This window comes from Oryza glaberrima, chromosome 7 (genome assembly GCF_000147395.1).
Source record: "Oryza glaberrima chromosome 7, OglaRS2, whole genome shotgun sequence".
In the NCBI taxonomy this organism is placed as follows: domain Eukaryota; kingdom Viridiplantae; phylum Streptophyta; class Magnoliopsida; order Poales; family Poaceae; genus Oryza; species Oryza glaberrima.
The window spans coordinates 24,351,169-24,364,451 of record NC_068332.1 but is presented as its reverse complement, the minus strand read 5'-3'; the positions used below and the strand labels follow the sequence as shown (position 1 = coordinate 24,364,451).

The 13,283-nt window shown below is 41.8% G+C and overlaps 1 protein-coding gene, 1 long non-coding RNA gene and 1 pseudogene across 2 annotated transcripts; 1 reads left to right on the top strand and 2 right to left on the bottom strand.

Annotated features, from left to right (window-relative positions):
- Positions 1 to 2,055: 2,055 nt before the first annotated feature.
- On the bottom strand, positions 2,056 to 5,820 carry LOC127780083 (uncharacterized). Its single transcript, XM_052307036.1, has 3 exons — positions 5,582 to 5,820; positions 3,198 to 5,436; positions 2,056 to 2,888 (listed from the first exon to the last, which is right to left on the bottom strand). The coding sequence occupies exons 1-3, from the start codon at positions 5,818 to 5,820 to the stop codon at positions 2,460 to 2,462; spliced, it is 2,907 nt and encodes a 968-aa protein (XP_052162996.1). The 3' UTR covers positions 2,056 to 2,459.
- On the top strand, positions 5,258 to 7,068 carry LOC127780084 (uncharacterized). The gene is made up of 3 exons (XR_008018773.1): positions 5,258 to 5,405; positions 5,553 to 5,956; positions 6,450 to 7,068. It is a non-coding gene; the product is annotated as an uncharacterized LOC127780084 (long non-coding RNA).
- Positions 7,069 to 9,189: 2,121 nt separating this feature from the next.
- Positions 9,190 to 12,689, bottom strand: LOC127779912 (uncharacterized; annotated as a pseudogene).
- Between the last annotated feature and the right edge of the window lie 594 nt (positions 12,690 to 13,283).

The following is a 13,283-nucleotide window of genomic DNA, read 5'->3' as shown; positions in this document are numbered from 1 at the left end:
TTCTTCGTGGACCATTTTGCAGTAGGGAGAGGAAATGATAAAGAATGCTGCGATGCATGGGATCATATTCACCATGGGGGTGCATGCAACTGTGCAAGTTTCTTAAGCAGGTTTCAAAGCGAAATCTTCAAGACGAGGTTTCGATCGAAAGCGAAATCTTCAGGACGAAGTTTCAATATGGAAGGCTTGTGCAGTACGCGGCTATACGCCTGGGATGACGATGGGTCATGACGTTTCTCGTTTTGATTCTTTATTTATTATTACTCCCTCCATTTTAAATATTTGACACCGTTGACTTTTTAGCATATATTTGACCGTTCGTCTTATTAAAAACTTTAGTGAAATATATGAAACTATATGTATACATATAAGTATATTTAACAATAAATCAAATGATGAGAAAAGAATTAATATATAATTACTTAATTTTTTTAATAAGACAAACGGTCAAACATATTTAAAAAAATCAACGACGTCAAATATATATAACTTTTGACAGCAAATTCCTTTAAAATATTTCAAATGTAATTATAGTGTAACTATGAAATAACTATAGTGTAGCTCATACATAGCTCGCATATAACTTGTTTAAGAATTTGCGCGGCTTGGTTGACTATTAGTTGTAGCTTTCAGCCATGAGATCTGTCGACGTTTGATATCACGACTAGGGTATTTGGATGGTATGGGGATCATCCGTATCAGGGTATATGCGAGATTGAGATTTTTATACAGGTTCGGGCCTCTTATATGACAGGTAATAGCCCTACATTCTGTTGGTCGAAGCCGGTGCTGCTCCTTTATTCACCCGAATCACACAAATACAATAATTGGGATAACCTATCTAGCTGTCGTTGACTTGGCGGCATGGATAACTAACTCGTAGTTGACGACAGGGTAGTCTTCCTCCTTAGAATTAATCCGCACTCGGCGAGATTAGAGATTGCGCTAGATCCCTCTTGTTAGCCTCCGCAGACATCATATTGGGTTTGTCTAGGCTTATCTCTGATGTCGATATCCGGCGACGTATGTTGGCTTGTGTATATGTTGTGTCTTGGTCTTGTGGCTCTTATCCCCTCTCTTCCTAAGGGGGCTTGTATTTATACCCATAGATGTCTCTTTGTCCAAGTAGAATTAGGGAGACAAGTATAGATACGATCTTAGTAGTCCTTATAGTTTCCATATAGAACTCTATTCGTCCTTCCTTATCCGAAACTCCTTCTATATATGAGGTATGATTCCGTATAAGACATGGTATGTGGTGTGCCTCGCCATGCTTAGTCGATTACTATTGGATATGTGGTATCCATAACACTGTAAAGATCAGCACCGCTCCACGCGTGGCTTTGAAATTTTTTCTCTTTGCATGAATCTTAAAGCACATTGTTTTAGCAAAACCCTAAAAATACAAATCCAGTAATAGGTTTATACCACTGATAGTAGGTACTCCGTACTCACTCCGGTTTATTTTTAGCTTCTCATATTTATCTCGAAAAGTTAATTTTTAAGTAATTATGAAATCGAAATTTGTAAAAGTAGAGAATAATTATATTTGAGTAGTTAAAATAAAAAATAATTATATTAAAATTTAATAAAGTAGGGGGCTTCTAGTTTTTTATTTTGTATTGGTATATACTCGTCTGCTAAAAAAACGAAAATATATTTGGACAATACGTACGCATGGTTGGATTTTTGTTGAGAGCCCGGACGGATGTGTGGGTAGTGGGCCTCGCGGGTTAGCGGTGGTGGCTTCGCCGGTTGGCAAGCGCCGGAGCGGGCGAGCGGCGGCGGGCGAAATAGCCGCTCCGGCGGCGAGCAGATCAGCAGGAGCAGCACGGTGTAGAGAGCTCCAACCCGCCTCCATTCCTTAATACCAGGTGCCATTACCTTGTCTCGCCTCCCTCCATCTCTTGATCTCTTCCTGCCTTCCTTCTCCCGCCGGCGCCCGTGCGTTTGGTGCCCAGATTTAGGGTTTACAGGTTAGTTTCTGGAGTATAATTAATTTTTTGATCTTGGGATTGGAACTGGTTAAGTGCTTAGTGCCCAAGTGGGTAACTCTCAATTCATACCAATTCATGCTACAACTGCGATGCCCTTGACAGGTAGAACAGTAATCGCCTGAAATATCCACTGCCGTTGATTCTTTGAACATTACAAGACTAAATGTTAATGGTGCCAAAGTAGATAAATTCATTACAATGCCTGTTATTCTCGCTAGGTGCTGCAAGGCAAAGGTCTCCTAGTTACACTTGCACATATGCCGTGGTCGTCTTGGTGTACAATGTTAATACTGTCTATTTCTCTGCTCACCGCAACTCAATATTGATGCCAACTCTTAATTTAGCAGGTCTCCTACATGGATAGAATTACAAAATAGTACCATCTACATAAACTGCTAATTGTGAGTACTGATGCTGATGCTTCTAAAATTCAAAAAGGAAATTGTGATGCTTCTTAACCAATCATGTCACATGACTCATTAATTGTTCCTTTGCTCTGGCAACAAGATTAGAGAGTGGTATGCTGTATTCCATCAGTCCTGCATTCCCCATGAAGAGCCTGTACTTTTCAACCTTTGAAGGTGTCTCTTCTACCACCATGAGTGTTTCCATCATCTGGCATTCATTGAAACAGTTCGCATAGCTAGAATTGTTTTCCATCATATATATAACTTGCTCAACTATCACCCTCCTGATCCTGGGACAGTGGACAGTAGGTTTCACATTTGCATTCAGTGCCTCAACTAGTTTCTTCACAAATCTTTCCTTCATCTGATCATGCTCTAGTTCTCGGGCAAAGTCTTCAGGAACGACATGGCATATTTGTGAACTAAGGCCAATAAGGACTTCAAGTTCTGTTGCAACTGTTGTGTCAGTTATTCTTTCCAAAACCTGAAATTGAAACAGCAAGTCATTTATAAGTTACAATTATTGAAAACAAGAATTCCACTTATGTTTATTCGTTTTCTACTCTTTTAGTCAGTCCTGCAATATAGCTCTGAGTAGTCTTTGGACTGTGCTAACAAACTGCACATATCACCATAGGCATGATTATGCAACATTGTAAAAAGTTACTATCTAACAAAGAAAAATAAGGTTATTCCTTTTTATTAAAAAAAGGTCATTCCATAGCAAGTTAAGGAAAAAGAAAGATTGCACAGCCTCTAACTTTGAGCTTGTAGGTTGAATGAGCAGGCTCACCTTTCGCAAGGAATGAGATAGTTCTGTCAAGTCTGAGCTGCTGAGCTTGGATTGAGCATGCAAGCATAGATTTTGCAGAAGACTTGCGGCCACGTATTTGTATCTGTCATCTCGGATCATGGCAGTGAGCTCTCTAATGAATGAATATCCTGGTTCCTTCAACATTGCTGAGCAATTATTGACACTTTCCATTGCCAGCATGGCTAGTGCTTGACCAGCCGTAATTTGTAGGGACCGATCAGAATATGTGTTTGATGGTGGATGTTGGGCAAGAAATGCTTGGATCAACCTGCTAATGATCACTCGGATTGAACCTATCTCCTCCCTGGTGTTCCCATCGATGGCAAGGTTTCTGAGGATCTCTGTTGCCAGCTTCTTATGGTCTTGGCTTCCTTCAGTGTATCCCAAGATTTCTGCCAGGTTTCTCAACAGGAAGGGATGATCTGACATCTTCTGCCGAAGGGTTATACCAATTTCCCCACCAGTGTTTGAGAGCCTTGTCAGCAACTTCAGTGATGAACCTTTCAGTATTTTTGGCTGCGTCTCATTACTGTACCCTATAATCTTCTGGATGAGGTCTTTTGCTTTGCTGATTTCCGCACAGTTGTCAGGATCACATTCTGCAAGTGTCTCTAGGATTGACATTCCCAGTACAGGAAGGAGATCATGCTCTATGAATGTCTCCTCCTTTGAAGTTTTTTTGCGCTTTGAAATCAATTGCCAGCAACCAAGCATCCAGGAGTTAAGTCGGTTGTTGTGAGGATGATCTTGGTCAATATGCTCTTGGCCATCACCCGTGTCCACAATCGTACCTTGTTTTCCCTCCTGGCTGTAATATGTGTAAAGTAGTGGATTTCGTCGTCTCAATTGGTTTTCAGTGTCCAGAAGTGAAGATATGTTCTGCATTGACCCAGGGATACCAATAATTTGGAGGCTCCTTGAAAGATCTACGATGACCTTTGTGGCAAACAATCTAACTTGCGCATCCTCTGGACTTGTCCAGCCCAACATGCTGATCAGTGTGTTCAATGTCTCTGTGGAAGTGGTGAGTCTCAAGAGCAGAAGTGCCTTGGTGCGCTTCCTTTTTAGAAAGCTGTGCAGCATTTGGATCCCATAGAGCTGGTTGCTGGGTGAGTTTGAGTTTGTGAAATCCATGGCAAAACTGGTCAGTTCCATGATTCTTGGAGCAAGCGCACCACCGGAAACACATTGCTCGAATATGTACGAATAGTACATGTCTACGCATTTCCTTCCCCACTTCCGTCTGAACCTGCTTTGACGGACTAAGTGTATCTTGGGGATGAATGAAAAGATCTCGAGAACGCATGCCACAATGTAGAGTGCCCCTTGGGTAAGGACTATTACATAGAAGACGTCTAGAGAGAACTTGACATTTTTCTTGGTGTCTCCTAAAGTACCGTCAGGATATGTATGCTCTCTGGTGCAATTCTTCGGAATGCCGATATAGATACCTGATGTTCGCTGCGTCACTGCTGTCAAAATACTTTGGACACAGAGGACCGTTGTTGGTTGTATCATTGCTATCACAACACGTGCGACCGCTGCTGGAATCTGCAAGTTGCCAAATGACTCTAATACCAAAGCAAATATCAGGAAGAAGACCATGGGTGCTACTATATAGGCAGAGTCCGAATACAGGTATCCCAATATCGCTATTACAGCGCACATGCACAAGAACAGAATCACTGGACGCAAGAACGACATCTTGCGGCAACATGGACAATTCACTATTGAGGTTATGCATCGAAATTGCAACTTGGTTATTGTCACTATGATCACTGTTGTAAGGAGCAATGCGAAATATTTCCTTAATCCAGGCAATCTGTCTGGATGGGGTATTGATGTTTCCAGGAACAGACAAGGGACCAACAATAGGATTGCAGCTAGGGGACTCCATAGTGATACAGCTCTGAGTTGTGGGTCGCCGAACAGCTTAAGGATCACTGGGCATACAAGCTTGGCAACTACAAACAGGGACATGATCATACCAAGGATTATAAACGGTGTTACCTTTACTGGACCTAGATGATACACTGGAGCTGGACTCCATCGGAAATTTGCCGATCTGAAATTTGCAAATCTGAACTTTGCCATGACGCATACCATGGCCTCAGCCATGCATACAATCAGAATCAACCTGATCAGGCGAGGACGCCTGAAAGCTCCCCTTGTCCGGAAGAAGAATTGGTACTCTAGCCTACTGTTTTGGCTGAACATCCTGCAGTAAAATCACAAAATTGAACTATATGAACTTTTTTTTTTTTGAAACGAAAACGGCAGGAGTGAACTATATGAACTAATCTCTCTATCTGTCTCTGTTTATGCTTTTGACAGAAAAACAAAAATGGAAGTTGATTGCTGACCTTGTGGCTTCCAGGAGAGCTAGCAACGTCGCGCAATTGAACTCCCGTGTGGTGAGCATCGTCGAGAAGCCACCGAGGATGACGACGGTTGCCCATGTGAATACCAGAGTACCGAGGCCGTTGCCGGCCCTCTCTATGAACGCGATGATGCGGACGAAGCGGTTCAGGTGCTTCTCCGGTGGCTCCGGCGGCGCCTTGCACCGTCGCCCGGTTGCTGCGGCGCCCGCTGGGCGCGCCATCTTTCTTCAACGACTTTTTTTGCAGTTTGCCGCGCGGCGGCTAGCTCGACCTCCATGATTTCACAATAATATAGAACGAGGATTGCAAAGAGAGACGGCGCGCTACGTATCAACAGACAGTCGACTGCACTTCACGGTTAGTATTTACTGATCATGTTTTTGACTTCTCCGTGTCATTAAAATGTAGTTTAGGAAGATGTGGATATGATTGGTTTGTATATTTGGCTTTGATCCTGTACAGAATACTTTCTCATTAATTTGTTTGGTCAACGGCCGAGTAGCTTTCGCACAACCTTTTTTAATTGTTGCGATTGCATTTGTTTGCTGGGTTATTTGGAAACCTGGAGATGTTGTTTTTGCTTTAAAAATGTTATCCCCGGTGATCTTACGGAATTGATTCATCGTTTTTGTTTTTGGCTTTCTTCATAGGCTATTTTGCAGAGGGGGTGGAAAAGAGAGGGAAAATTGAAGATACACTGCTCTTTTCTTTAAGTTTAGATTCAATAAAATGCCATTCCATTGTTGTCACCCTTGATAATACACTACTTTGGGGAGTTTGGGCCATTTTTAATATCTTTTTCTAAGATCGGCTGCACGAAAATACTAAATTGCTCCTGCTCCTTTCTCAGATCGATCGATTCATCAGGCCACAAGAAGGACGCGCCGCCGGAGACGAGGAAGACGGTGGTCGTTGCCGCCGCCGCCACCGCCGCTGGGAGGCCGACGCGGCTACTGCGGCGCCACTTGGTCAATCTGCTCATCACACTTGGTCATAGTGCCACGTGCAAAATGCAGACTTTTGGTGTACTGAAATGCATTTGACTAGCTGTTCGCCAGGAGATCTAATTGAGCAACCTTTAGCTGAAATATATGACTAAGAAAAAGACAACTAATTATGGAAAATGAATACAACCCATCTGTGTAATTAGGGTGCTTTCGAATATAAGTTTTAGTTTGGAATTTTTTAGCATGTAAAACGAGACAAGTCATTAGCGCAATTGAATATTAATTTTTACAATTAAAAAAAGTGTGTTTATTTGATTTTTAAAAACAAAATTATAATTATTTTAAAAAATCACACCTTTTAGCCCGTTTAGAAATATGCTCATGGCAACGAAGGGGTTGCATAAACGAGCTACCGAACAGTATCGGAAACCTATTGGGTCAGCCATCATATACGAACAGCAAACTTTATAGTATTAATTTCATTGTCAATCTGGCACGGAAAATTCGACGAACACGCATATGTAAAACTACTACGAAGACTTCAGCAACTACTCGAGTACCGGACAACATTATTTGCTCGTGGATAAAAACTCGTATGAACGTTACATCGCGTGGAATATCTGGACGGAATCTCGGATTGTTGGAAAGCCTAATACGCTTGGGGGACTACTCCCTCCGTCCTATAATATAACAATCTAGGACTGGATGGGATATTTTATAGTACAACGAATCTGGACATACTTCTGTTCAGATTTGTTGTAATATGAAATTTTCCATCCAATTCTAAATTGTTATATTTTAGGACGGAGATAGTACTAGTTAGCGCATACGAGCTGCTACATTAACTCACAGGATATCTTTCGTGATGTTGGCATAGATGCATGGCAGTATTCTAGGAAGGTATCATATGCTGAAAGCAAAAAGGAGGTAAGAACTAAGAAGGCATTGGATATTTGGATCTGTCCAATGATGCACAGAATCTGTTTCACGGGCTGTGAGTCCCTAGCAACTCCTCCTACTTGTGGCCCGCATGTAAAGTGACCCTTGTTTTTTCTGCCCCTTCTTATGTGCAATTGGCAGAGCTCCTGCCGTCTTCCCCTCGAAAAAAAACGTGTTGGAGTTCTAGTGGGGAAAGGTTTCAAAACCCTGTAAAACAACACAGAATGAACCCTCTCCAAACGAAAGAGCTCGGCGAATAGTCGGCCCCCCCCCCCCCCACCCCGCGCACGTGGCGCGCGCGGAGAGGCCAGACGTCAACACGTGTGCGTTTTTTTTCCCTTTTTGGTTTTTTCCTTTCCCCTTTTTTGTGGTTTTCTGTTATGGTTTTTTCTTTTCGGTTTTTTCTTTCTGGTTTTTTGTTTTCTGTTTTTTTGCACTTCTGGTTTTTAACATATACTTATATAAACTTTGTATTTGTACAAATATAAACTTTATATACACGTATACAAATTTTGTATATACGTATACAAACTTTGTATACACGTATTTTTGGGTTTTTATGCGTACGTATATCAATTTTGTATACACTGTACAAAGTTTGTATACACATATATATGTGTGTATGTGTATACACACATATATATATATGTGTATACAAACTTTGTATACGTGTATTTTTTTAGGTTTTATATGTACGTATACTAATTTTGTATATACGTATACAAAGTTCGTATACACGTATTTTTTAGATTTTTTATATGTACGTACACAAACTTTATATACATGTGTATATATTTTTAAACATTAAAAGTGTATATATATATATATAAAAGTTATATGTATGCGTTATACATATAGTAGTATGTATAGTACCGGATTGGATTACAAGCACTAATTGGGCTTCAGTTTTTCGAGAATAAGTTGGGCTCGGCCTTTTTAAGGAGAAAATGGGCTTCTACCACGCCCGAGCATGAGGTGGGCCACGATCAGCAGCGGCCTTCGCCAGCGGGTAGCTCGGGCATGGTGACGAGCAGCTCGCGCCTTGACGCCGGCCGGCGAGTGCGAGCCCGCTCCCATCCATGGCAGGAGCCCGAGAGTGAAAGGTAGCCCGCTCTTCGCCTCCCTCCTCCGCAGTTTCTTCCTCCATCTCCTTTGGACTTCTTTTTCTAGCCATGTGCTGCGCGCGCCGGAGATCCACCCGCCGGGGCTGCACGGCTGTTGTTTGTTGAAATGCCTGAACTGAATCGACCCTGATACCATCTATCACCAGGGGATGCAATGCTGACATCTATAATTGTGCTTCACCTTCATTGGCAGTCAAGTTGAATGCCTGGGCAATTCAACTGTAAGCATCGCTGCCAAAACACGGATGAGGAAGGTGCGTTTTTTGGGGAATACAGGAATGTGCGTTTTAATACTCCTTAGTCTCTGAATCACTCAATGGTGGTGTCTCCGTTCTACTTGCCTCCATGGTTAGGAATCTTCGAACTGTGCGCATTTGTAGTAGTTCAACTGCATCATAGATATGATTTTCGTGAGGAAATTAAGCTTGTTTACAAGTATTAGTACAACCTACATATGACATCCATTTTCTTAAAAAAAAACCCTACATATGACATACAGAAATAGTCAGTTGACACTGCTGATGCTAGTACCATTCATGGCTCATCAGCTATTTTGCTCTAGCCACGAGAGTGGAAAGTAGTGCGCTGTGCTCCATGAGTCCTGTGTCACCTGAGAAGCTGAGAACAACATGTAGTTTTCAGTCCTTGAGGATGGGTTTTCTACCATTGATAGCTTTCCATCATCCAGCGTTTGTGAAAATCGCTTGCATGGGCAACATGGAAAGAATTGAACTCCATCAAGTATATAGAATGCTGAACAATCACCCTCCTGATGCTGGGACTGTGAACACTGGGATTCATATGTGCGTTAAGTGCATTGACAAGCCTTTTTACAAATCATTCCTTAATCTGACCATGCTCTAGTACTCAGGCAAAGTCTTTTGGAATGACTTTACAATTTCCTAAACCAAGGCCAATAAAGGATTCTAGTAGTTGCCACCATTGTGCCAGTTATGATTGTTCCAGACAAGAATTCCACCTGTTTTTAGGCTGTTTCTACTCATGAACTCACTCTTGTGGTATAGCACTAGTCTCTGGATTCTGCTACAAGTCTCTGTGCATATGAGCCTATGCATGACTATGTAATATTGTACAATTTAGTAACCCATTACAATTATAAATGCAAAATCATCTCCTACATTTTTTTTCAGTTGGCACTATTGACTCCTTGCAAACACTGTTGACCCATCAGTTCTTTTGCTCTGTCCACAAGAGCAATGAGAGGTATACTATATTCCATGAAACCCACGTCACCCAACAAAATCCTATAGTTCTCAGCCCTTGAGGGCATCTCTTCTACCATCGATAGTGCTTCCATCATCCATAATTCATTGAAGCAATTGGCATAGTGAGAATTGCACTCCATCATGTATATGGATAACTCAATTATCACCCTCCTGATTCCAGAACAATGACCACCTGGGTTCATATTTGCATTCAGTGCGTCAACTAGTCTCTTCATAAATCTTTTCTTAATCTGTCCACCCTCCAGTTCTTGGACAAATTCTTCAGGAATGACTTTGCATATCTGTGCACATAGGCCAATGAGGATCTCTAGTTCTGCCCCCTCTACATTCATTATTCTTTCCAACACCTGTAATGGAAACAACACAATGTAGCATGAGTTGCAACAACATAATTCAGCCAAAAAAAAACTCTAGTTCACTAGTAAATAAATGCTCCCATTTAATAAAGTGTAAGTGGAATTTCATCAGCTGGCATTGGCATAAAAGAACATATGCAAACAAGAAAGCACATTATACACAACAAATATTGATTGCATCTGTAGCATGAAGGAGCAGGGCTTACCTCTCGCAAGGTGTGGCATAGTTCCTTCAAGTCTGATTCTGTGAGCTTGGCTTGGGCGTGTTGGCACATGCTACACAGCAGGCTAGCCGCCGCATATGTGTACTTCTCATCATGGATTAGGATCATATTTTTCAGTTTATTAGTGAACTCTGGTTCATTCAACATAACTAAGCAGTTATGCACATTATCCATTGCCAGCATTGCCAGTGCTTGCCCGGCAACCTTTGGTAGCAAGCAAATGCTGGAGGTTCTATCTAAATTGAGGAATGCCTTCATCAGCCTGGTTATGAGCACCTGCATGTGCCCAATCTCCTGCCTTGTGGCACGATCGATGGCAAGGTTTCTGAGGATTCCTGCCACAAGCTTACTTAATTCTTGATCGCTGCTGTTGTCTCCTAAGATCTCTGCAAGATTTCTTAACAAGAAGGGATGTTTCGATATCTTATACCGCAATGCTATGCCGATCTCCCCTTCAATGCTCGTTAGCCTTTGCAGCACCTTCAGTGATGACTTTGCTAGGACCATTTGTTGTGCCCCATTGTTTTTTATGACAATCCTGAAGTTTGTGAATCCTATGATCTTCCGAATGAGGTCAGTTACTCTATCAATTTCTGCACAGTTATTTTGATCACAACTAGCAAGATTGTCAAGAATTGACATGCCCAATGCAGGAAGAAGATCGTGGTCTGTCAATGGCTGCTCCTTGGGGATTGACCAATACTCTGAAATCCGCTGCCAGCTTCTGAGTATGGAGGAGTTCCGTTCGTTGATGTGGTTTGATCGGATATGTGTCTCTAGTAGGTTATCAGTGTCCTGAAGCGGGTCTTGTACCTGGCATTCTTCAGCTGCTGTATCCCTAATTGCATCATGCCTTTCGTCTTGGCTTTCTGATGTACTGTGAATTGGATCTTGCTTTCCCTCTTGGTCACCATCTACATCCAAAAGCGGGTTTCCCCTTCTCTGTTTGCCATCAATGCCTAGAAGTGAAGTTACAAGCTGCATTGTCCCAGGAACAGTGATGACTCGGAGGCTCTTTGCAAGCTCAACAGTGGCTTTCGCGGCATATAATTTGACTACTGCATGGCTTGAACTTGTCCAGCCCAACATGCTGATTAATCTTGCCATATTCTTGGTAGAGGCCGTGAGCTTTGCTATGACCCGTTCCTTGATCGGTTCCCTTTGCAGAAAAATGTCTAGCATCTTGACACCATACAGTTGCATCTTGGGGGAATCCGAGTTCAGAGAATCCATTGCAAAAGTGATGAGGCTGATCTTCTTTGGAGCAAGCACACCTCCTTCCATGTATTTCTCGAAGGCGTATGCGTAGTACAAATTGATAGATGCCACCCCCCACTGACCTCTAAATCCACCATGGCGGATAAGAGATCTCCGAGGGATAAATGAGAAGACCTCAAAGAGACAGGCTGCAATGTAGAGTACCCCTTGGCCAAGCACCATCCCATAGAAGATGTTCAGAGATGCAGCCAGGTTTGTCTTCTCTCGGGAATTTTCCTCGTCGCCATTGTAGTTTTGTGGTACAAGACGCAACAACGCGAGGGCGACACGAACTGCCGCTGCTGGAACCTGTAGGTTTCCAAATGATACCAGCACTAAAGCAAACGCTTCCAGTATGATGACCATAGATCGATTGCTTTTATCAACCATAAGCACAGGTATCACGATTGAAACAAATATGCACAATTTCAGAGTAAGCTTACACCAAAATTCTCTTCTGCTTCCGAGTACCATTTAGTAGCTTGATTATGCTTGGGAACCTGAACCTGCTGATTGTTAGGAGGAGCACAAGTAGAAGCAGCACTACGTACTCTACTACCCATTTGACCATTGACATCTTGTCAATGACTTCCCTCACTTCAGGATCAAGATAGAGCCCTAATACAAAGGGACCTAGCAATAGCATTGCAACCATGGGGCTCCACAGTGATATCGCACGGCGTACCGGATTGCATGTGACTAGCCTTGAAGCTGCTGAACACAGAAACTGGATAATAGCTGGTACTAATATCGCTGTGATATACGAAAATGGGCCCAGGTATATCTCAATCCCGCCCCAGAAAAACTTGCACAGTAGAGCATTGGAAATACACGCGACCAGTATCAATTCGTTCCATCTTGCAAAAGGCCTGAAAGCACCTCTCGTGCGGAAGAACAGATAGTCGAGCCTGTTGTTACGGCTGAACATCCTGAACGATGTATGGTGATGCGATTAACACAAAGGGAAGTGTATAATGACTCTTATCCTAACAGAATTAGAGGCAAATGTCCTGATAGAATTAGTCACATTGTACTACATATAGATATATGACATGTTTGGAGGAGCTTAAAATTCTGATAATCAACTAGTTGGTAGTCAGCTTCTGAGAATTTGTAAAAGCTAGGTATTTTTAATTTTTGGTTTCTAATTTATTTCTGGATTTTGCAACTACAGCTTCTAAGAATCTAAATGAAAAGCTGAATTGTTTAGGCGAGATTTTACCAGAAGCTCTCCAAACATGACCATAGTCAGGTTCTGCTCCGTATGGAGAGAGAGGATCACTCTGACACTCGTGGGTTGCACTATGGCTGATAACCATAGAAAAGCAAACAAAACAAACACCTATATATATATATATATATATATATATATATATATATATATATATATATATATATATATATATATATATATATATATATATATATGTTATTAGTTATTTGATGCAATGCTTAAAAAAAAAAAGTAAGATGATAAAAAAACTTAAAATCAACTCTAAATTTTGTTTTGAATGTGACTGATAAGTCAACAAGCATGCAATCAGTGCATACCTTGCGGCTTCTATGAAGATTATGGCAGTCGCATAATAG

What these genes read in the sequence shown, in the direction of transcription:
- LOC127780083 (XM_052307036.1), bottom strand. Translation starts at nt 5,820, where the DNA reads ATGGCGCGCCCAGCGGGCGCCGCAGCAACCGGGCGACGGTGCAAGGCG. An exon ending in GCTCTCCTGGAAGCCACAAG is followed by an intron (nt 5,437 to 5,581) that starts GTCAGCAATCAA and finishes ATTTTACTGCAG; the next exon opens with GATGTTCAGCCAAAACAGTA. An exon ending in TATCTCATTCCTTGCGAAAG is followed by an intron (nt 2,889 to 3,197) that starts GTGAGCCTGCTC and finishes TTTCAATTTCAG; the next exon opens with GTTTTGGAAAGAATAACTGA.